This window comes from Calidris pugnax, unplaced genomic scaffold (assembly GCF_001431845.1).
Source record: "Calidris pugnax isolate Ruff unplaced genomic scaffold, ASM143184v1 scaffold38, whole genome shotgun sequence".
NCBI classification, from domain to species: domain Eukaryota; kingdom Metazoa; phylum Chordata; class Aves; order Charadriiformes; family Scolopacidae; genus Calidris; species Calidris pugnax.
Window position 1 is genome coordinate 16,057,265 of NW_015090995.1, and position 25,991 is coordinate 16,083,255.

General features: G+C 35.5%; 1 protein-coding gene across 2 annotated transcripts in view; it reads left to right on the forward strand.

Moving 5' to 3' along the window:
- Window positions 1-25,991, forward strand: part of PCDH11X (protocadherin 11 X-linked) — a 504,069-nt gene that overhangs the window by 67,472 nt on the left and 410,606 nt on the right. The window contains exons 3-5 of one of the 2 annotated variants that reach the window (XM_014955204.1): window positions 8,218-8,265; window positions 10,816-13,302; window positions 19,644-23,648. In XM_014955204.1, the coding sequence (XP_014810690.1) occupies window positions 8,218-8,265; window positions 10,816-13,302; window positions 19,644-19,649 (2,541 nt within the window). In that variant the 3' untranslated portion in view covers window positions 19,650-23,648. Of the gene's footprint in view, window positions 1-8,217; window positions 8,266-10,815; window positions 13,303-19,643; window positions 23,649-25,991 lie in introns of those variants that run through there. The other variant, XM_014955203.1, reaches the window with a different exon arrangement.

Sequence of the window (25,991 nt, forward strand, 5' to 3'; positions counted from 1 at the left end):
GTTGTGTATGTGTATAAATGATATCTAACATTCATAGTGCTAGAATAAATGGTAAAACCACCAGTGTTTTCATTGCTGTTGTAATGTTCAGATAATATTAGAAGAATTCTTATAAGCAGGAGTGAAGTCTTTCAGAAACTATTTTGAATATTGGTTTGAAGTTCAACTATATAATTTGTCACAGCATAGCACATGCTACAGGCTACTGAGTTTCATGAGCAAGGTAACAAAGAAAATTGCTTTTTCTTACTCACTGCCTATAACAAAGAGTTGACTAATTTAAGTTACATGCAGTGGATTTTTTCCCCCTCATGTTTTCTTGTTTTTTTTCTTTATATGCTAGTGGGTGGAACTTGTTTATCCATCAGAAGAGGTTTTAAGGCAGTAACTTACATTGTGATGATCAAGAATATCTGATGTGGTTTGCATTTGACATACTGGATATCACTACAAATCAAAAGATACAAGCTCATGCTATAGTGCTGTGTGCTACCTGGCTCTGAAATTGCTGGAAACTGAAGAGATACGTTAATATGTGTATTACTGTGGAATGATTGGTTGGCTTTTCCTGCTGGGCAGCTGTTGGAACTAATCAGATTGTGCCTAAGAGCATAATAAGGAAAAACTTTAATAATGCTTAGCCCTCTTGGAAGCTCTGTCGTTTCAGCTGTCATTCTTACTTTCACTAATTTAGTCTAGGTTTTGCTGTTTTGTTAAAAGCCATAATGCTGAATTCCAAAACAGATTTCATTTAATTTTACGTTTTACAATGGGTTCTTCCACGTATATTCACAGTAGGCCTCTTCTTAAGGTAACAGTAAAGTTAGTAGAGGGTAGAAGTGAAGTTTTGACTCTGTAGGTAGAATGCATAACAAATTTAGCAATTAATTTTATAGTGTCACCTTAGGATTTTGAGATGGTACTCTAAATTGTGAATCCATGTAACAACTGAAAATTTTTTTATTGTAGTGAGCAGTCCTGTAGATTTCTATGAACAAATTGACTCAATCATTTATTGTTTTGCCTTATTTCAGTATCTGTGAGTTTGATGTCTAATGACAGATATAGTAGTTGGTAGAATGTCCTAGGCATGTTTTAAAAATACTAACGTGCCTAACAAAAATTTTTTATTTCTAAATCAACAGTTTATTTAACGCACTGCTTCATAAATGTAATAAATTTAATATTTGTTTGTAGCTTAATACTGTAATATGCATGAATCCTAACAATACATTAAACCCTTTAAAAGAAATAGAAATTAAATAACTAAAAAACAAGGTATATGCTAAGTCCTTGTATCTAAGTTAAAAATTGTTTTAGGAGTGTTAAATTGTTTGAGGTGTTTCCTTTTCCATGCTGATAGTCAGTTTCTCAGTTGATGGACAGAAATTACCTTGTTTTTGCCAGATTTTAGGTTGATTTAATTTAATAGTTTTGGTTTAGTAGATTTGGTTGTTTACATCACATTTTTAGAATATGGATGCTAAACTTAGCATTAAATTATTCAAAGCACGTTATCATCCCCAGAGGGTGCATTCTTACAACCATTTTCCTAGTTCTAACCCATATGTAGCTGAGAGATGCTGTCTTGGTTAGCAAGTGTCTCAAAGCAGGATTCATTCTATGGGTGTTGTGATGGTTCTCTAACCTGAGGTTGTTATCATAGTGGAGTAGTTATGAAGAATCTAGGGAAAGTTTGCTGGTTTGTTTGCCACATGGCACCTTGGCGTTGACATCGTGTTGGTTGGCCAACAGCTAGTGATATTTTCCACTAAGGAAGCAGCCGCAGATCCAATTTCTGTGCACACATTACAAGGTTCTGTTGTACCACAAACAGCATGAGTACTGTTATTTGGAAATATCTGTTTTAGGACGGTGACTGAATTAACCTCGGGAAGGAACTTTGAGGGGATCCAGATTTGGGAAAGCTTGCTTTTCTCTCTGACTTAGATTACACAAGTCATTACTGGACAGACATTACTTAAACTATCTTTGCTTGATTTGCTTTTTCTGGAATAGTACAGTTTGTGTGGGTCAGTCATGTGGCTAAATAACACTTCAGCTATTTTGTTTATTCTGGTGTTAGCTTTCCTGTGGAGATACACCCCATCATTCACTTTACTACTAAGATTAACCAGTCTATGCAGTTTTTCCCATGGATTGTGGGAGAGTCTTGGAGGATAGATAGTTCACAGTTTATTGGAGGATATATGTTATCTGGTGGGACTTGTCTAGATCTTTGCAACAGGAGATGGATATTCTATTAACCTTCTGAAGCTGGTATTCTTCAGGCTTAAATGTTGGCTTACTGTGTTCTATGGTTCTATGGGGTTTTTTTCACATCTTTTTCTGTTGGAGGAAAAACTCCTGTCCATTAGCCAAAACTCATAGTGTATATTCAAGACTGATCTGCTACTACAGAATGTAAACAGTAAACAAAAACTGAGCAGAAAAGCTGGGCTGGAATGATGAGTGTTTCATATTTCTCCTGTAAACATTCCATTCTAATATTCTTAATTTTATGTTCTTTCTTGCAAATCAGTTCCATCAATTTAATCAGTGATTGTGTCTGTGAAATAGTACAAGTGTATGCAATTAGAGTAAACTTGGGATTTTATTTTTGTTTTTAGAAAGGAATATAGTCTTGAGTATAGCTACTTGCAAAAGTATGTGTCAAATATGCTTTTAGAATTTTTTGATCACGAACAACTCAAAGGGAAGCTGTTTTTAGGACTATACCTTATTAACTAGGAAATCGCAACAGTTTATATACTAGAATTTTCAATACACACAGGTAGCATGAGATTTCTTTTCAGATTTGGTTTTCAGAGTCGTTACTGCCTTACAGTAGAGAAATGTTTTTTCCTTTTTATCTTGCTTGGTTCTACAGATTCAGATAAATAGGAGTCAGTAGTGCTGGAGGAATAAGACGACAAGTAGTCTTCCTGATAAATCCAGCACCAGAAAATATATTTTTGGTTTATTCCCTACATTCTATGATCAATGTGGTGAAAAGACTTTTTATTTAATGAGTTTTAGAACTCAGTCTTCCTGGAACTATTTTTAGTAATTACTGTCACTCTGTACATCTTTTCAGCAACTCTGATTTATTACTCTGGAATTGCAGTATTATTTATTATCTTTCAATGTGTAGTCAGGTGGCATCTTGCGCTTACGTATGTCATATGCTTTTACAGTTTAATATGATAGTTCCACTGTTCTTTTCTCAGAATAATAGAAAAAGGATAAGTTTTCATTATTTGGAAAAGCATAGCTTAATTTCTTTCAAAAGCAAACATGTTACTGGAGTAGTTAAATGTCTCACATTAACTTTCTCCTGAGTTTTACAAAACCCCGTGAAGAGTGGAGGCCTTGAGAAAGGTTTACCATTATGTTCTTTTCAGCAGTATTTGTGAGAGGCCTACAATTTGTAAAGCCTGATTGTGAAAGCTGCGAAAAGTCCACTAAAAATTAAGAGTGCACTCTATTAGTTTTTTGTCTCATTCTCTTATATTTTTTCCCTTGAGTTTTGAATTTTCTGCATTAAGGCTGTGTATTTTTTGATGTCAAAATTCATAAAGCAGTGATACATGCACATCATGGTTTCTGCATGCGAAAGAATGTCCATGTGATGTATCCCAAGAATGTGTTATCTTATTTATTTTCTTTGTGTTTCTGGATGCTAGGATCCCTGAATCTTGCTAAATAACTTCTTGGAAAATCTACAGTATCAGAGGTTAGGATATGGATTTGTCTATGAAGATGCCATGTGTTTAAAGAAATCATGCACTTTAGCTGAAATTTTTTGTGTTTGTATAAGAGGGGATGAGATAATAAGAATACATCACTTCAGTGAATGTAGGTTTGCAAATATTTGTATTCATTTTTAACAAAGGACAAAGGTTTTCTGTCTCTGATTTTCTTTTTTTGTTGTTTTCCCACTTGTCATGAGCCAAATCCGCATGTGTCCATCACCTCCAGTTCCCACTGAAATTACTGGAAGCTGAGGATACTGGACAGTATCTTCTTAGGGTAAAGGAATTTTCAGAAATGTCTCAGTTTTCTCTATTTTCTTGTGTACAAGTGGCTGTCAGTTTTAATCTCCTCTGCCTGAAAGTAGCGATCTGGTTATATAGCAGGTAGTGAATAGGAGGGCATTATAGGTTCACACTGCACCAACACCTAGTCAGCATTCATCTGAGAGCTCTAAAATGTGCGATTAGGAGCCCAAGATACTTTGTTTGGCTGTCCAAGCAAAATGAGGTTGTGATTTAGGAGCTGTTCTGAACAGCAGTACAGAACTGTTAGCTCCAAGAGCACAGTGACGCATTAGAGAATTCCATCACTAAAACATATATTCATTTATTTTTCTTTTTTAGAGATCATCTGTTCTTTTCCTGTTGGTGTTCTCAACTGGGAAATTGAGCAAATATGTAATTGTCACACATAATGTGGATATAAAAATTCACTTGTAGAATATACTGCTGCCTAATATAAATCCTAATTTTTTTCTTCAATACATATCTATAGTGTGACTCTCAGTATGACAGAGAACATACTGAAGCACAAGTCAGCTCTCTGGAGCTTTATCTGACTGTGGAGACATGGAAATTGAGAGCAAAGCTCAAACATATTTAATACCCTAATCTGAACATGTTCAAGTGCGTTGAAAATGTAGTTACCTGTTCAATATGTCTGTGAATATTTCAGAACAACTATAATGGAGAAGATTAAGGGGGGAGATTACTTCCCTAATTGCCATATCTGAGCTATTGACCTTTCTTCTTTTGGGAAGAGCATGTCTAAATGAAAGAACTTTGGTTTATAAGGTTTAAAATTCTGAAGTTTAGTTTAAAACATGATTGGTAGTTCTGAAATGGCCAGCTCTTTCAGACAGGACACAAACCTTGGACAAATGATAAAATGTCTCTGTACTTCAATTTTCCATCTTCAGATAGTGATACAATTGTTTATATAGCGGGAGTATTGTGAAGATAAATCCCTTAAATTTTCTGGTGCATCTGCATATATTGCTGCAATATGTAGTTGTATGTCTACAGTACATTGTGCAAGACTGTTCGAGTGACAGCCCAGTTCCTGCTGCCACTTTTTTGTAAACGATTATCTTGGTAATTTTGTATCATGTTAATGCAGAGCAATGTGGGTACGCCATTACTATTACCCTAGTTTGTCGAGGTATATGGGGTGAACTTTTATTAAGAGTTTGGGGGGTTTGTTTTGTTTTTTTGTTATGTTTTAATTGTAATCCATGATTCAAAATTTTGAAACAGCATTTCACATACCAAAGATGTAATATGGGGAGAGAGTTACTCTTGAAATCTGATGTGGTCTTGAAAATGTTAAGCGTGTGTATTGCTGCTTTCCAGCTCTCCATGTTCCCTCCATTATAAAGCTTGTAGATTAATGATATTAGCACATTTTATGTATGGAGTTTCAGGCTTGCTTTAAGTGTAGACTGGAGAAATTAGGGCAGAAAAAAAGTAAATATATTAAAAATGTAGTATTTACTGTCTCTAATTAAATGATCTAATAAGTTCTGAGAACTGGATGCCAAGAATTGAGGAGGATGCAAAAATATTCCATCTTAGAAAAAAAAAATCTATCTTAAATAAAGTAGAGGTGACAATGTTCTGAATATGACAAGATTGAAAGGAACTCTTTCAGAAAGGAACAAATCATCCAAAAGGATTAAGGAGGCTCAAGCGATGTAATTGTTAGAACTGTTTCACTCTTTTTGTAGTAACATTGAATTCAGAGTTCCAAGGAAGTAATTACATGTTTCGGTGTATCTCCTAGCCTTTTTTTTTTTTTCTTCAGAAAATCAGTATTAAATGCATTGATTGTTTTCTTCTTCTTTCCATATTATACCCTTTACTGTTCCTTTCCAGCATGAAATGGTTCATTCTTATCCTTATGTTCTATTGATCCCATCTACAGCATTTTGCTTTCTGTCTGTTTCACAGGCTGAGTAAGGCTTTGTGTGTGGTTGTGTATGTGGAGAGACAATCTTTGGCAGTGCTTTACATTTCGAGAAGCTATTTTATAATTGGAGGTGGAAGAATAGCAAGTTATGATACAGACATTGCTAATAATTTTCTCTATCCCTACATAAAAATTAAGGAGATAATTTAGAATTCTGAATGCACAAAATTCACTTCTGGTTCATACATGATCAGAAGCTTCCAAATCCTACTTTTACTGTGGTTTGGAACCCATAAATTCAGGTTATTCAAAGCTAAGCTTTGCCTTGCTTCAGAGGAAGCCATGTGAAACAGTGTGTGACACTGACAGAAAACCATAAAATGAACAAAACTTATAGGAATCTTGTCCTACAAATTAAAAGTCTGTAGTTTCTTTGACAAAGAGCTAATGTTGCAAATATGCAAGTGACTCTACATCTGCTGACTTTTGCATTCTAAAAATATCTTACCTTGGTAATTTTATTTTCTCCTTTGAGGTACTGTCACTCAGTTCATAAGGTAACCATGGGTATTAATAACATTTTTCAAATAACTTTAGGTTGGAAGCTGTGCTGTGTGATGAGGGCAGTGCCAGTCTGGTCTTTAAACGGGACAGCTGTCCCACAAATTGTCATCTTCTAGGATGCATGAACACGTGAATTGCACACTGTGTAAGCAATAGCATACAAGGGACCTTTATTAGAGCTACAACACTTACAGTATTATAGATCTGAGTGCAGTAATCTGCAGCTGTTATAGGAACTTATAGCCATTATTGCTTATCATGTAGAATACTTTGTGTTTAAGGCTTTAGTTTGGCTTTGGAAATTCATTTTAACATTTTAAGTATCACCTTTGAAAGAAAAATCCAAGTTTAATTTTCGGCTTTTACTAAAAAAGCTCTCCACTGTATAGCTGTTGTCCAGTTTTTTAGGAATTGAAATTTTGCTACTATACTCTTTTCTTTGCTAATACAACACTGCGGTTCCCTGTGTCTTGGCAAAAACAAACAAGGAAACAAGGGTTTTCTGTGTTGCTATATCTGAAATAGATAGCAGTTAGCAAACATGCATTATTTTCTGGACTTTCTGAAAAGATTCTAGGGTCCTTTGGATTTAGGATTTAATGTAAGCTAAAGGCTTGTTATTAAGTAACTTATTTAATGGGTTACTGAATCACTTTGTCAGGAAGCTGATTTTTTTTTTCTTTCCTTTTTCTTTTTTTCCCCTTTTTAACACTTTTGTTAATTTCCCAGTATTGCTGTATTTGGCCTGCTAGAGTTTAGTCAGTCAAAGTCTGCTATTATAAATTTCAGACAGTAATATTTTTAGAAATAATAAAAATAGCCGATTTTAACGGGATTGTTGACATGTAATAAGTGTGCACTTCTAGCTTGTTGCAATATACATTGAAATGAATTATTGTATAACATTAGTAAAATTTTATTATATGCATGTTGTCTAGCCCTTGACTTCTAAGATTCAGTTGAACTGAAGACATAATCATAATGTTTGTCATTTACAGTGCATGAAGTATTGAAAATAAGTATAGGGCGAAGTTGTAGACACAAAACAATGAGCTGTCTTTGGCTCACGTGCCTTTCTTTAAAGGTTCAGAATACTCTTCTTGAATGAAGATTGCTGACAGTGTTAATATATTGTTTGTCAGTTGATGTATATTTATTATGTGCAATTAAATAATTTGTGGTGTTTTAAGAAATAATCACTAATAGACTGTCATAATTTCAGGGTATTTTGTGTCACAAGCAGTTGTTTTTACATGCTTATTTAGCACACTATTCTTTCCCTTCCCTATTTCTTGGGGAAATTACTGCATTCTATCTACTTACTGGTCTGTAAGTGTAAGTTCATAAGATGTTTTTAACACAACAGGCTGTGCCACTGTTAAAAGCAATAACCAGAAGCTGGTCTTTTTTCCCATTCCTCTCAACAGTGAAACCCCTGTTGCAATCTGTAGCCATGCATTACAATGTTCAAGTAGTCAATACCCCATGGATTTAACAAAACGTAGTGGTGAGATACTGTGGTACTATAATATGTATATCCAGAGGCAAGTTATATGTAGACTTTAGGTGCACTTTGCAGTCCTGTTTGTAATGATAGAAGCTCTTCTAGCTTATCCCATTGTGTCCATGTATCATTGATTATGTATTTATTGATATATCTAAATGTTACATATTTTTTAAAAACTCTCTAATTTTTTATTTACATGACAGCCCAAAACAGCCCCGAAAAGGACATTTGGATCCATTACAAACGATCAGGTAAATATACAGTAGGGAGTGTTCAACAAGAATACTAGATTCATTGTTTCAGAGACTACTGTGTGCATGAATCCACTGAAAAGGATGCTATGAAAATTGAATAAAGTAACAGAGTAGCATATTGCCCTGATAAAGAATCGTATGATCAGGGCCAGAGCCTCTTAAAGCTGATCCTGGCTCTGAGATGGACATAACCTTCTTTTGCTTCCAATAGTTAGGTTACATTGCTTCAACTGTCTTTTTAGATGAAAAAAAATCAAACTTTTTATTTCTCACTCACACCCTTCTGTAGTGGTGGAGATGATAATGTAGCAGATTATTTTTACCGGTCAGTCATTTTAATGGCAAAAGGTACTATATAAATATTAATTATCTATTATGCTTTTCTGGTGGACTCATACCCTTTCTATTGCAAATGAAAGCTTCAGATCACTGCTATAATGTGGTGACTGAGGTGCAGTTGAGTCCAAGTAACAGTCTGACCCTAATGGAAATTTTCAGTTCACTGATGTTTTAATGATGATAGAGCCATTTACTTTTCTTCATCTTTTGCTCAGGATTTTTAACACTCAATTTCTGTGCTCATAAGGGTACAAATAAAGAAGTAAAAGATAGCTGACAGGGTGGGGTTTCCCCCCCCCCCCCCCCCCCCCCGTCCTGAAAGCCCAGGTCAGGGAGGACGATGGCTAATTGGTTCTGCGGGGTTTGGATGGTAACGACTCAGGGGTTTTTCCCCCCCCCCCCCTTGCTTCTGTTACTATTTTTTTCTGGAAATCTGTGTTAAAGCATAGAATATATAATTCATAATTTCTCAGTAATTATTGAAATTTCTTGCAAGTAACCACTAGCCAAAGTGAAAATGAAGAGGAAACTCACACTCTGCCTGCCTGAAGAGATCAACAGAGAATTACCATTCTAAAAACTAACCTAATTGCTTCAAAATGTGTATCTTGATTTAGAAATTATTTGCAAGACTTTTATCTTCATATGACTTCTGCTAAAGAAGCCAAAGCTGTATTTGTTTTATTCATTCAAAATGTTTTCCAGTTCACTTTAGACTGTCCCTAGTCAGTCACAAGTACTGTGCAAGTGGTACAGTAATTCTTGAAATGTGGATGGATAATACTTTTCCACAAAATAAATGATTACTTATATAGGGTCAAATTCTGGCTTTGAAAAAACAAGTCAATGAAAAAGTACAGCCTTACGCAGAATTCGATGTATAAATGTACTTATTTAACGGTGGGTAGAAAGATACAGTGAATACAAGTCTTTTACAAGTAATGAGAAATAAGGAACCTTGTGCACTGGGAACATTTTCTTTCCCTTTGATCTGCAGTGTCTCAAATCAGTTTAGAGCACACATACAATTACATAAGTAAAAGTGAGAGACAAGCACAATAAACAGAGAAAGAACCAGGCTGAACATTGTTGTTCATTATTACAAGTACGATACACAAAAAGAAAATCCTAATTATTCAGCATCCTCATCAATGGCTTCTTATTGTGGTTGTCCTATATATTCACCTTTAGTGATTTGCATTCTAGTCCTGCCCTTATGGAAGATACGGCTGGAGAACTGCCTTTCCTTCCTTTCTACCTCTAAAGGATGAGACATGGGAAAAGAGAGGATAATTGTGGTATTCTTAATCCCTGCTTGTCTGAAGAGACAGCAGAAGAGGGAACTTAGTTCTAGATTACCATCTTTATTTTAGCAGGCTATTTGTCAACAGTAGTGTTTTAAAAGAAGCTGTTTGTGCAATATATGTAGCATTTCTAACATCCCTGGAATTGCGAAGGTGTTCAGCAAAACCCCATGGAAAAAAAAAGTATTATTTTCAAGTTGATCTCATAGTTCTGTGATATTTTTTTGAAATGAAAATAGATCTTTTCTCACTGGGACTGTAATTTTCACTAGAAATGTAAAATATATAATCATGAAGAAAGGGATAGCTTTAATGGGTTTTTAAATATATTTACTTTGTTCTGTAACACCTGAATTAAGCAGTAAGCCCCTTTTCAGTGATGGTGTTGGGTTTTTATACTAATGCTTTCAGATCATGTCCAGATTTGCTCCACAAACAAAGAAACCGTCTCTATATCTTTCTCATTTTCCTTGGAATTGAGTATAGGTTTAGGTCCCCCAGCTCTGCATACTGTTTTGCCTTTGGATGTGGTTGAACCTCCTCTACACTCTCTCATACAATAGAGAAACCAAATTGCATCTGTCTAGGAATTTAGTAACCTTTCTGTAGTAGAAATAGAGAAGCTAGTTAAAAAAAAGAAAACAAAACACACTACCACCCACTCCAAACCCACTTGTTTTTCTGAAGTATCCATTTCTTCACATTTGCTCTGAAGCTTTCTTAAGGCACTAGTGCTTAAATCAAATTTGGATATTGCAAAATAAAGGTAAATTTTTAAATGTGTATTCCTGTGTTCAGTACATAGAAATATATATATTCCATGAGAATTTCAGAACATCATTTGAGATGTTTCTATATTTAAGTATACCGTCATGCTAAAGTATGTTCTTTCTGTGTCTTGTAGGGTCAGAATGTGTTTGGGCTTGATATAATTGAGACACCTGAGGGAGATAAGTGGCCTCAACTGATTGTCCAACAGATCCTGGATAGGGAACAGAAGGATACCTATGTTATGAAAATTAAAGTTGAAGATGGTGGAAGCCCTCCAAGATCTAGCACTGCCATCCTGCAAGTCACAGTGACTGATGTGAATGATAATCGCCCAGTCTTCAAAGAGAATGACATTGAAGTTAGCGTTCCAGAAAATGCTCCAGTGGGCACCTCTGTTTCTCAGCTCCATGCCACTGATGCAGACCTGGGCTCAAATGCACAGATCCACTTCTATTTCAGCAATCAGATCTCCAGTTTGGCCAAAAGGCTGTTTGCCATTGATAACACCACTGGCCTCATCACCATACGAGAACCACTAGACAGGGAGGAATCTCCTGTACACAAACTAACTGTTTTGGCAAGTGATGGCAGTTCAACTCCATCAAGAGCAACAGTGACTGTTAATGTCACAGATATTAATGACAATGTCCCATCAATAGACACAAGATACATCATCAATCCAGTGAACGGGACAGTACTTTTGTCTGAGAAGGCTCCCCTTAATACAAAAATTGCGTTGATAACAGTAATGGACAAGGATGCTGATCTGAATGGAAAAGTTACTTGTTTTACAGATCATGATGTCCCTTTTAGGCTAAAGCCAGTGTTTGATAATCAATTTCTCCTGGAGACAGCTACATTTCTAGATTATGAAGCCACAAGGGAATATGCCATTAAAATAGTGGCTTCAGATTCAGGGAAACCTCCCTTAAACCAGTCTGCAATGCTCCTGATCAAAATTAAAGATGAGAATGACAATGCCCCAGTTTTTACACAGCCTATCATAGGTCTTTCCATCCCTGAAAACAATGCTCCTGGTACTCAGCTAACCAAGATAAGTGCTACGGATGCTGACAGTGGGCGCAATGCTGAGATCAGTTATATCCTGGGTTCTGATGCACCCCCTATTTTCAACCTTGACCGCCGTACGGGCATTCTGACGGCAGTGAGAAAGCTGGACAGGGAAAAGCAAGACAGATACTCCTTCACTGTGCTGGCTAAGGATAATGGGATGCCACCATTGCAGACCAATGCTACTGTGACAGTGTCTGTCCTGGACCAGAATGACAACAGCCCGGCTTTCACGCATAATGAATATAATTTCTATGTGCCAGAAAACTTACCCATGTATGGTACAGTGGGGCTTATCACAGTTACAGATGCTGACTCTGGAGAGAATGCTGCTGTCAGTCTCTCGATATTAAATGGTAGAGATAATTTCATTATAGATCCACTCACTGGTGTAATAAGACCTAATATTACCTTTGATAGGGAACAGCAGGGGTCATACACTTTCCAGGTGAAAGCTGTGGATGGAGGAAGACTGCAGCGTTCCTCAACTGCCAAAGTCACCATCAATGTTGTTGATGTAAATGACAACAGGCCCGTTTTTGTTATTCCTTCATCTAATTATTCGTATGAATTAGTTCCGACATCAGCCAGTCCAGGGTCTGTAGTTACTAGAGTCTTTGCAGTTGATAATGACACAGGAATGAATGCACAGCTCCGCTATAGCATCATAGGTGGCAACTCAAGGGGCTTGTTTACAATTGACCAATTAACAGGCAATATTACTTTGAAAGAGAAGGTAATTACATCAGATCATGGCTTGCACAGACTGGTGATAAAAGTCAATGACCTAGGACAGCCGGAGTCTCTTTATACTATAGCTCTTGTGCATTTGTTTGTGAATGAGACAGTTACCAACAGTTCCTACGTTCAAGAGCTAGTGCGCAGGAACATGGAAACTCCAATTGGCCAGAATGTTGGGGATGGTGAGATAACCCCACAAACCAATGATTATGTCAAGATTATCATTGCCATTATTGCAGGCACTATGACGGTTATTCTGGTTATTTTTGTAACTGCTTTAGTACGGTGCCGCCAGACACCTAGGCACAAGGTTGTCCAAAAAAACAAGCAGAGTGGTGAATGGGTTTCCCCAAACCAAGAGAATAGGCAGATCAAGAAGAAGAAGAAGAAGAAGAAGCGCTCTCCAAAAAGTCTCCTCCTCAACTTTGTGACTATTGAAGAATCTAAACCTGATGATCCTGGCCATGAGCACATAAATGGCACTTTAGACATTCCTGTAGAACTAGAAGAACAGACTATGGGAAAATATAACTGGGCCACTACACCGACCACATTTAAGCCTGATAGCCCAGATTTAGCAAAGCACTACAAGTCTGCTTCTCCGCAGCCTACCTTTCAGATTAAACCTGAGACTCCTGTACCCCCCAAGAAGCACCATGTCATTCAGGAACTGCCATTAGATAACACCTTTGTGGTGGGCTGTGACTCGCTTTCCAAGTGCTCATCAAGCAGCTCGGACCCTTACAGTGTTTCTGAATGCAGCTGTCAAGGAGGCTTCAAGACCCCAGGCCCCATACACACCAGACAGGTAATGGAAGTTTTAACTGCTCTCTTTCTCCTTCCCTTCTTACTTTGCCATTCCTATAACTCTAGCTCTAAGAACTGCAAAATAACTTCTAATGCAAGGATTAAAAGTTTGAAAGGTCATGTTTGATCGAGGCATTGAAAAGTAAACAATGTGAGATTCATCAGTGTTAAGGGAGAAAATTAAAATGACAGTTGGCTGTAAGGATGTTGAATGATTACACTGGTGGGTATTGCTGACTGCAGATGGCAGTACGGCACTTCCTGCATTACTGCAGTACGGAGTGCAGCTCCCTAAGGCAGAGAGAGGTTACAGTACTGTCTTCTGTAGTATTGTATGCTCAAGAATTGATGTAGTCTAGGCCAGGTGGAAAGCAATATAGCTTTACAGAATCTGGTAAGTGGTTCTTAATGGCATCTGGAATTGCAGCCTTCATTTGGGCATAGCATTACTTCAAGGTCTCTCAGAAGCAGGCGAGGATTTTCTTCTTGAGAGTTTCGATGCCATTTTCAGACTAGAAACATACTGGACTACTTAAATGTGGTGAAACAACAGTCAACGGGCAAAGTTAGGGTAAAACTAGAAGCATCAGTATTAATTGCTCTCACTTATTTGCTGCTATGCCTGATAAACCAGATACTAGCTTCTCAGAAATTCAGTACAGCAAGGGAAATGTCTAAAGAGTCCTCCACTTAGAAATAAAATGAGAACCAAAGTACGTTTTATTCTTCAAGACTACGGAAGGAGTTTAAGTCACTGGAAATTGAATCTAATGTCTATCCATATTCTGAAAAGTTTCACTGATAATAAAGCTTTGCTGTTTGTCTGTTTAATTCTCTTTCTTCACAAATATCACAGTTCTAAATGAAAGTAGTTTGTTAGTTAAGCTTTAATTGGTCAAGGAATTAATCATTAAAGAAACAAACATATCAGGAGAGTTTATTATACCATTGATAATATATTTTAATACTGTCGTTTGGGAATAAATCCTCAGCATAACTGTTAGACTTTTTGCTCCAGCAGAGGTTTTGAATTTTTTTTCTGTGGGCTTTGTTTTATTACCACTATAGCAATAACAAAATGTACCTAAAAAAAAAGCTCCTCATTCAAAGTAGGCTTCCTATTTTTGAAAGTTGCAGGATGGGTTCTTTATTTTATTCCATTTTATTTCCTTTATCCACACAAATCTGTGCAATAGTCCATATCACTATGCTGTATAAAACTTTCATCTTTCTGAGACACATGAACAGAAAAATTGAAGGGATTTTTTTTTTTTTAAGACATGACAGGAATGAAAAATGCATAGCTGTGAAGGGTTTTTTTTTTTAAAGACATGACAGGAATGAAAAATGCATAGCTTTTTGAGATCTGTGTATTTTCTATTAAAAATACTTGAATGTGTTAATTTAAATTGCACATTGGAAAAGCTGCTTGCTAATTTGTTTCTCTGTTTGAACTCTCATAACTCTGAGGAGAGTGGCACTGTTTTCAGCATTTCTGTAGGCCTAGATCTAAAAAAGGTCCTTCCGTCGTCTGCTTAAATGCACTTTATTGTGCGATAATGCTGCTGACAAAGAAAGGAAGCTCATGGCTCTCTTGGTTTATACTAAGATGGTTCTTCCATCAGAAAGGGCTTTTAAAGTAGAATGGAAGCAGTTCTCTTCTGCAGAAGTTGGTTGGGGAAAAGAGCATTTCCTTTTATCTGTACCTTAAAGGTCAATGACAGGGGCTTCCTAACTGGAAAAGCAGAATAGAATTGGAGTTTTTCAAATACTTGTGACCTGATATTAGCTTATCTTCATATATACCTGAAATTGTATTAGTATGATGCACTGAATATATCAAAAAGATTAAAATGACTTTTTGTATTGATTTTGTTTAATCTACAATATGCTTTATTTAGATTTGTTTTTCCTGTATGAAAGTGATCATTGTTGGAGGTGTAACTACTTACTATCAATGGCCTTTTACACTAATTTGAAACGTTTACCTTTAAACATGCAATTCACATTTTTATTATTTATTTAAATAAAACTAAGTAATTTCATAAATGCATTTATTTACATAAATGGAGCAAGAAAGACCACTAGAGTTAAGTCCTTTGTGTTGGACTGTGGTCATAAAGGCAGAATTGTTTTTCATTATAAGTAAAGCCAAGTGAAGTATTTCTTAAATCTCAGTGGATCTTTTAAAAGTCAGTCTTAATACTAAACTGGTTTTGTTTATTATTGTCTGTATAGTTTTATCTCCTGTTGGGGCTATAGAACGTGCTTCAGGACAAACTAACTTAGAGTTGTCACTATTAGCCAGTAAAGAAACAACCAAAAATAAGTTTCTGCCACGGTGCTTCAGATGTCATGCTGTCCCACCATCCTTCAGCCTTGGACACTAACAGGATGTTTGTGGTTAATGATACATCTGTGTCGTGCACTCTCTGACACTTCAGAAAACTGTAGGACAGCCTTGGGAATTGAAGGATTCTAAGTTCAGTTAAAAAGGGAGATTTACTAGTTTGAAAAATGAAAATAATGTCTAAGGTGAGAAAAAATATTTTACTTTATCACTAACAAATGCTGTAATGCATCCCTTTTACAAGCCCAAAGCTTTCTGAAGGAGATTAAAGAAGACTACATTCACTGTGAAGAAATCTCTGCAGTTTCTAAAGAGTCCTGATATTAATAGGCCACGCATCTCAACTGCTCTTAGTTTTTTTCATGTAAGACTTTCTGTTAAGATATTTGAAATAATATTGAGTTAAAGCTAAAAATACACGTTTTCTTTTGAAGCTCTAAATTTTGAGCATGTCTGAATTGGTATTGATTCCCATCTTTAAATGCTTTACTGCTTTATTTGTCTTTACTGCTAAATTTGTCTAAGTGATCTATAAAATGACAGAAAGTCATTATAACAGTTGTATTCAAAATTATGCAAGAGAGGATTGAAAGGTTTTTCTGCTAAAAAAACAGAATATCTCTTTAGTGGTCCTGTGGGTGAATGAAGCAATGGAACAGCTGAAATTTTTATGGAGAAGGAATTAGAGACTCCTGAAGCAGCTCGAGGACACATTGAATCATGAACTACAGGAAGCTGAAGAGGGAAAAGTATGGTCCTAATGTAATTAATCTCCCATAAGAGAGAGGTCAAGCTTCTGTTGCATGTGAGAAAGGGCTAGGGAGGGAGATACTAATATTATTTTGAATTTACATAGTAGGAATTAGTAAGTACTAGTGATGGTAGACCTTCAGAATAGCATGCTTTCTTTGGGCATGTAGTAGAGAGAATTCTTTTGAAGAAGTTTTACCAAATAATAAATTGTGAAAGGACTTCTTATTCATGATAGAGTTTTTCTAACTAGGGTATTTGAAGGCTCATAAAATGAAACTCATTTCCACCCAGATTTTCATTGTTTTGGTAGTCTTGGGCCTCATAAAAAGAGGCATGTCTTTGGTAGAATAGCATGCAGCACCTTTAAAGTTTATCTGTCTGCGAGCTTTGTAACAACTCTATTGCTTTTGACATTTACCTTAGTGAGAGCAGGCTATGTGAAGTATTCCATACTGACACAAATCTACTTTTTTTGCCTTTGCACTGGAATGATCGAAAGAAAAAAGAGGTTATCCCAGTGTAGCTTTCATGTAGTACGTAACACAATTTTAAAATCCACAATCTTTGCTCAAGTATTTAAACAACATTAAGATAATTTAAATGCCTGTCTTGGTATCAACTTGTCTATTCAAAACGTGCATTATGAGAGAGTACAATGTTATATCTGGTAGCTTGGTTCAAAGAAGCTACTGCCACAATTAGAACTTCCCATGCCGCCTCCTTCTTGTCTGTTTCTCTAAATTAATGCTATTTGAGACAGTATTTTCATTTGAAAATAATGTAATTTATACTATAGGAGCAGTAGAAATCTTTGAATATAAACACCTGGTCTATGAGTAAGGGTATTGTGACCTTTTGTGTTGTCATTTTAAGCTTTAACTTAAAAGCAAATTTTACCTGACTTAGTGAAGCAACATGAATGTTCATGAAAGCAGCACTGGAGGACTTGGTTCAGTTTCAGTCCACCTCTTCCACTGATAGACCTGGAAGGTGCAATCATGCCCTGAAACTATGATTACATGCTTTATAGTGGTTCTCCCTGCTTCACAGTGGACTCTGGTCTGTATGTTAATTTAATTCCACTCCTATTACACTATACCATCTCTGGGAAGCTGAGGGAGTGAGCGGGCATGTGGATTAATTTTTCTTGTATTTACTAATGCAAATCTTCATTAGTTGATTTTAGTTGCCAGGATTCTATCATCTGTGAACATATCCATACTTAGGAATCAAAATTTCAGATTACACAGTGATCTCTGCTGCACTTGTTTGTTAGAAACTGACTGGAGATATTATATTCCTTACAGAACTCTGAATGGGAAGTAGACCTTATTAAAAATACATAGCCTTTTTAGGGCCCTACTGTCTCACTAGCAACTGCTTAGACATGCTTACAGTTATGATACATTTTCTGATGCTTTTTTTATTATGATTTGAAATGTGGTGAAAAACCGTTATAGCTTCCCACTCACTATGAGAACAGTGTGCTTAGGATGTGAACTGAAAGAGTATTGTACTGTTCCTGAAACTAATAGCTCTGAAAACTCACCTGTTAGGTAAATCTTTAGCTGCAGGATTTATTGTTTTGTTTAATAACAGTGAGACTAGTGAGTTTAGTATACTGTAATCATCAGTAGGCAGTGCTAACGCCTTTGGTATGTAAAATGGTATAGAGATAACACTGGTACTTTGCATTGGCAGATACAGACTAAATTATACTCAACACTTTCTTCTAAATATTGACTAAACAGCTGTTGCTATAAGCCCTTCCTAAAAGCCATTTCAAAATTTATTTCTATGATTCTAAATATTCTTGCAATTTTATCTTAATTTTCTGGCTCCTAATTTTGCTAATAGTTCTGGTATGCTCCTGAAATGTATATACATTTCAGAAAAAAATTCACATCTGGAGAAAAGATCTCTAACTGAAGGATAAGTGAAAGTCTGCAATTCAGAAGTTAGTGAGCAGTCACTTAAATGTGCAGTGCTACTGAAGTAAAGCTGCTCAAGAAAATTACTTTCCTCTCTGGAATACTTTGAAGAAAAACTTCTTCAGAATTGTTCTTCTAATATGTATTTTTCACTGGAAAAGCATGGGGGAAGTTATCAGGGCAGTACCCCCCTTGCCTCATAGTAGAAGATAAAAACAGCACAAATGGAAAGAAAATAAAAAAGGAAGTAAATGTTTTGTGTGAGGAAAAAATGAAAGATTTTGAATTTGACACTTAAGTAAAAAGTAATTCAGGGAAAACAAAGGCTTTTATTCCAGTGAGACCTTGTTGACTGAGTTTATACTGAAGTTGGTAGATGAAGTTCCAGCATTAATAATTGGGTGTTTTTTATGCAAGCTAGAATGATGTGCAACTCTCTCTGCAATAGTAGTTTGCCTTGGGATAGTAGCAGCATAAATCCTCCTGAATGTTTAGTGTATTTCACCTTCATTTTTCAGTGGATAACTGAAAAGTTTAGTCTTCTTATCTCCTCGTGATCCAACATATATATATATTTTTTTTAAATGACCTATAGCTATAAGCCATTGTCAACAATGAAGTCTTATTTAACTGTAGTTTAATTTTGACACTTCCTCCTTGTCCAATTTTCTCCAAGAAGGTATTACACTCAATAATCTGCAGTTGAAAGCAATTTCCTGACCAGTGAGTGGCTAGTGTCTTGGTGACTGTGGTATTGATAGTGCTTTCTTTCCTGTGGAAATAATTGATCTGAATGGCTTAATTTCTGTGACTTTTTAGGACTGTAACTCTGTTGATGATAAATATAGATTAAAGATGCAAAAGAACTCTTCAGACCAAAATATTTTTTGCTCTTAGGAGCGATGCTCTTGGATGAAATCTGTCAAAATCCTGTAGAACATGTTCTAGGCAGTATAGTAGTCTTCTGATAGCTATAAGCCTTTTAGCAGCCCTTTGTGTGTTGAGCTGATGAAGCAAAAAAGAAAAAAAGAAACTTAGAATAACATACATAGAAGCTCTTTTCGTGGCTCATTCTGTTTCAGCGTTTTTGCGATATGTATATAGATGTGTGCAAATCTTTGCTTGTATATAGAAACCTGAAAAGACACACACATAACAAAAATGGTTTGTTACTTAGAACCACAGTAGTTCGGTACTTCTCAAACCATACAGTGACTGAGATGGTAGAAATTTGGAAACAAATTTTACAGTATATGGGGAAAATGATGCAGGAAAGGGCTTTTCTCATGCTGTTTCTCTGTTTGCCAGCTCTGAACGTCATCGCATCTGATGTTATATACTGAAGTCGTACGTGTACACAATGATGTTAAGCCAGCAAACATGAAAACAAGGAAATAGCACGAGAAAGCCCTTTGTCCTGTCTCTGATTGCCGAAGAAATTTATCGTCTGATCTCCAGAGGGGTTTGGAAGTGACGATGAACTGTTCAAGCTGCCCTACTCAAAGGTATCAAGGGCAAGAATTTTTTAAAAAGAAAAGACAAATTTTAGTACATTGTGCTATAGTGTTCTATAACGTAGTTTTGCTAAGAAAAAAGTAATGTGACCCATCCTTCTTCACAGTTGGCGATTATGGTAAATCTATTTTGCTTGTAATCATCTTTTTGTCCCAGACTTTCCTTATTTATTTTAGTGGAAACAATTAGGAATTTTGTTTCTATAAATATATTAAAAGGGAGCAATAAATTTTATTCATACATTTAAAAGAGAATGTAAAGTTCTTTATACTCCCTGCGTTTAAAAGAAAAACGAATTAATTGTTGTCACTTATAGCACCATTACACATGTTAAGAATTACGTGTTATTTATATCTATTCCATAATATTTTTAATGATGTTATTGCTGCTATGGATCATACATGGCATTGCTCAAATCACTGCTTTCTCATTTTATAGTCACAATAGTAGTAGTGAAAAATGAGCATTACCTGCTTTCTTATCCACAACACTTTGTAAGAAATGATGACCTCTTAAATAACTGGAAGGTATTCACTTAACATCTAAAAATAAAAGTTAATTTGCATTTTGCTTGCTGGAATCTAGATAATGTCTGTGTAACAGGTGCCATACATTTAACCTTTTGAAGTACTTTTATTTAAAAAAAAAAGTCATACATACAGTGGCTTGCTTTTCAGTGTGATAAAATAGGAAATAGCATACATACTTTTTTCGCTGTTAGCCAGCAACATGGGTTGGGTTTTTTCCCCACGTTATTTCTCTATATAGTTAACTTTAAAAAAATTATTTTTTCATAATAATTTGTTATTTAGCACAGGACATTTAAGAAATAAAATTTGACAGCTTTGTTTGCAGGTTGGTTGCAAGTTCTTGTATATTGCCTCACATTTTAGGGAATAATGCTTAATATGTATTATCTATAATGTTAGAATTTCATATGCAATGCAAAATTTCTTAGGAAGCAAAGGAGTATAAAGAACCCTGTTTTATGCACTTATGTGAAAACATGTAATATTAGTTTGCTAGAATAAAATGAAGTACAGACACTGCTTTTAACTGGGATGTATGCAGTATATATAACTTTATTTGAAAGAAAACGTTTTTCATGATTCATGAATTAGGCTACAACATGAAATTCTTACACATTACTGTATGTTTGGTGTAAAGGTATTTATAGGCTTGTACTTAATATTCACATTGCCTCAGTTCTTGGACTGCAGAATGTCTACCATGACTGTTGCCTATAGTTTCCTCCACGTTTGCTATCTGGCTCTTTTAAAAATGTGTATTTGGCTATTTGATCTGTAAAATAAATTCTATTAATAATGAAGTACGTATTGTAATTTAGCATATTGTATTGCATAATTATAGCTATGACTGTTACGAAAATCTTTTCATTTCTGTTAATCAAATCATTTTCTTGCAAAGAAGTTTGTATCTGTAAGACAGTTTTCCTGTTCCTGTTTATCATACCCTTGCAGCATTGATGCTTCAAACTAAAAAAATAACACTTTAAGCGGTTAGGCATACAGTAATGATATTTATTAATTCAATGCCACATTTCAGCCAGTTGCTTTGGGTTGAAAGTTAATTCCTAGGGTAGTAAGGAATTTATTCAAGAAGTCTTGTTTAGTGTAATAAATTAGTCCTTCCTATTGTTGTTACAATTGTTTACTTAAATGCTTTGCAGGTGGGTGATGGGAAGCACTGAAGGATACTTGTTAAGAGTTGGCCTGGTAGAATTGTTTGTCAGGAAGATGGTAGAATTTCACAGACTTTCAGTTTGTGTTTTTTCTTGTTTTTTTGAATCTTTTGATTTCTCTTCTTACATTAATTAGATTGTATTTCCTTGATGAGAAGTCATACATGTTATGTTTGATTAAGGAAAGCACCAAGTAATATCACCAAGTAATTTGAATACTTATATTGAATTTATTTTATGGAATCGAGAGAATGAGGTGGGATACTGGACTAGGTTGATCTAATCTAACCTCAAGCATGTAATGTAGTTGTCTTAAGTTGACCTATATATTTGCCTTGGTTTTTTTCTCTGGTAGTGAAAAGGCATAGATACATTATAGCAAGTTATTTTGAGGTTAAGACTGCATGCCCTCTAGAAGCAGCTACTTTGTTACACTGAGTATGACGAGAACCTTTGATAATTATCTTTCTCATTTAAATATGCCACTTATGTGCTTGTAGAGAAAAATATTTTTCCTGAGATTCCTAGTTCTTTTGCTTTTAACCTAGCCAAAGGTTTATCTCTTTCCTAGTGTTTCAATGGTCATATCATTCTAGGCTGTCAGTAAATAATTCTAGAAGTATTTAGGATGATTTTAAACTTCTTAAAAGTTACATGTATGAAATAAAAGGTACATCAAGTGGTTGGATTATTGGTCCAAATCAGTAATCTCTCTCCTCTGGTTCTCTCATGAGTCAGCACAGCCAAATATAATAACCCTCCAAATGCACAAAGGGAAAAGCCAGCAACCTCTTAAGTGGTTCAGTTTTCATGTGTTTCCTCTGGTTTGATTTTTGTTTTCTTACCTCTAAGTATCACTTTTTAAAGTCATTTTTTCATAGACTGTATAAGACTTGTTCAGAGATCTCATTTCCTTCTGATGATTAAATAGGTTCATGAAAGTCTCATGAAAGCCTGATGAGACCAAATGTGTATGTGTGCTGACTGTCAATTTCTACACTTTTCAATGATGTGGGGCTGAATGGAGACCAGTCAAAAACTTCTGTGTTTAGGTTTTTTGTTGTTTTCTTTTTTTTTCTTCTTTAAAATGCATATTAGCATCCTGAGTCAAAGCTAGGTGTATTTGTATCAAAGCCAACTCTTTCTCAAATGTTTTCACCCACAGAAATGCTGTTTTCTGACTGCATAGAAGTCAGAGTAAATTAAGACCAAAAATCATTGAGTTGACCAAATACTGATTTTGAAGTTGTAAACTCATTATCTTTTCTTTGGAATGTCAGTCATACTTTTTAAGTTATTTTATTATACTTTAGAATGTTTAGATTGTCGATATTATTACTTACCATCATCTCAAAAGAGTTACCCTTATATCGGGTGCACATTGCCACCCCCGTCTCCAGTGCGGAGAGGTCTGTGTCTGTAAAGTCGTAGAGTTCCGTTTTGGTTAGTTACAGTGCTCTGTGTGGCTCAGCAAAAAGAATAGTTCTTTAATTGTTGCCACTTTTAAAGAGTAAATTAATTGCATCGCTGCTTTTAGTCCTACAATGCCAGCAGCCAAAGATGGCTCTCAGATTTGCTGTTCTGCATCTTGTGTCATATTGTCAACGTCTGGATTTCATATGGATCTGTGTCTACCAAAGCTCAATGCTACTCGATCTCAAACATGCCCTGGTGTCAAGCAAGTCACTCCAAGGAAAAACTATGGCACACAATCTGCAGTGTGTATGAGAGCTGCCTGTAGTGTCAGAAAATATATTGGACTTTGGAGGATATCTTTAAATCCTTCTGAATTTGAGTGGAGGACTGCTGAAGGGCAGTAGGGTGCTGTCGGGAACAAAGCTGGTTTGTGATGTAAATAGAATTCTTTTTTTAATGTAAACTGTAATGCTGCGGGGGTTTTTTGTTACACATTTTCCGTGATTTCCCATTTTACCATAAAACATATTTATGGTATATCCTGGTCTTAAGTATTATTTGTAAAATCTTTTTAACAAATATTTTTTTATATATATTTTTGCTTTCATATTGAATTACTGAGCACTGTTCCTTTTATGTCTTATTTATCTATTTCTAAAATAAATTTTATTTGAAGATTATATTTCTATACCTTCTGGAGAAACTGTTTTTAAGTACACCTCTGGTCTATTTGTTTAGTGCATGCACACCATCAGATCTATACATATACTGATATTTTTACAGTGATTAGGAGCTCTAATTGTTAAAATAACTTTATCATATGTAATTTAAAGAAATATGCTTCTCTCAAAACCTCATACTCCTTATCAGTACATTTCTTCTGTCTATATTTTCTTCAAAGCAATCTGGCCTGAGCAGGAATTCCAAGAGTTGTACATCTTCTAACAACATTTACATGTATGTGTGAGTGTTTATACAGTGTTTAGAACTAGAGAGAGAGAGATAGTGCTTATATCTATGTATGTATGTATTTTGTGTGCATGTGTATATAAAGATAACATAAAGGTATATATATGCATTTATCACATTGAATTAGCAAAGTCAGTATATATTACATAGAATTTAACTGTGGATACGTGCCTATCTCAGTACCTAATGTATCTTGCCGTGAAAGATAGCCAAGCACTAAGGTTTTCACTTGGCCGCATTGGTTGGAGATCAGGAAAGGTTGGTCTTCCTTTCTGAGAGTATACTGAACTCTCACTATATTATAAAGTGACTCTTGATAACTTGAAGGTAAGGATGCATTATGATAAGGACAGATTTTGAATTTCAGTTCTTTTTCTTTCACTATTTCACTTTTATTCATTCCAATACTGTCTCCTGTTTTTCTAAAATATTATTTTCTTCTATTATATGGACTTGTTCTCTTGTTACTGGAAATGTCACAAAAATGACGTTTCTGTATTTCCTCCAAATTGTGGGCCTCTTCTTGTTTTATAAATAGACAAATGTAAATCAAACTCAGTTATTTATATTCACACAGATAGGCACTAAGTAAATGTGTTATCACTTAATTTTTCAGGGGTACCGCTGACTTTCTGCAGTCTTCTAAATAGGCTTTACTTGTTTGTATTTACTATGTGTTTTTGGAAGATGTTCATTAAAGCTGAAATAACTTCCAATAAAAAAAAATGGAACGATGATATCAAAGATTCAAAGTTTCATTTCCCATCACCGAATTGTAGCTAACTATGAGTTACGAGCTGAATTCCTGTCTATTTTCTGAGTACAGTTTTTGTCCTGTCTCTGCTAAGAGATGATGTCCATGGCTGTCAGGTGGAGGAACTGCCCTCTGCTTATGTGGCCTGTTTCCTTGTGGGCTATGATGTTGTCTTTGCTCTTGATATGATCAGCAGAAATATGAATCTAAGACCTCTCCTCAAAAGAATTTCCTCCTTTTTATTGTTTAGGCACTATGAAAACTTGCCTTTTATCTGTGTGCATCAACAGCAAACAAGCTGCAGGCTTATAGACACACTGACACTAATGTGCATCTGAAAGACTCCAATCATAGACTTTCCCTCACAAAAATACTTTTCCTATATCCCTATCTAAACCATCATCAATGGGCTGATAATCCCCTCACCTTCCTCCTCCAAGGAAAACAATGGGGTGAATTCTGGTTGTATCCAGACACTAGTGCATGTGTGTTTCAGATAAGCAAATGACCCACAGACAGAAGTACTTCAAACAGGTGAATGGAACTTGGAACCTCCTTTCCATTGAACTTTTAGAATATTTGAGTAATTGGAAATATTGAGGAAACTGCATGCTATGAAAGCATAAGCATTTTCTACCTTCTGTCTTCTGTTTTCAAAAGCATCTGTTTTTTGGGGGTAAACATGAAACTATCTTTAGCAAACGTACCAATGAATCAAAGTGAAGCTGGGAAGGTGCTTTCCTACTCTGAATAAATATATTTGTAAACAAAACTTCTAGAGAGGAGGAAAGCATTGGATTATGTTTTCAAGCTTATTAGAAAGGAGGCAGTAACTTCTACAGCCTGCTGAGATTTTGATTGCTATTGATTTCAAAGTTAGAAGCCAAAACCACTACAATTTGTAGAAAAATGTTTTTTCCAACTCGTGTTAAACTCGGAGCTCAGTGAGTGCTGCAACTAAGAGCTGCTGCCACTTGTAAAGGTATGTCAGATATTGTTATTAGCAGCAGTGATCAGCATTGTTGTATTCACTGTTCTACAGTCCATGCCGAGTCAGCTTGATCTATAATATTTTTTTAGAACTGAGAGGGAACAATGGATTTACCGGAAATCCTATGAGAAAATCCTTTTTTCCTCCCTCAAGATAGCAGTAAGCTACTTGTCCAAATGCAGGTATCTAATACTTTGTAGAAGTATGTCCTATTAGACACATTGAAGTAACATAATAGCTTCTATGTGGATCTTTATTTTTCACATTATGTATTTACCTTTTTAACATTTATTTTATACGTTATAGGGC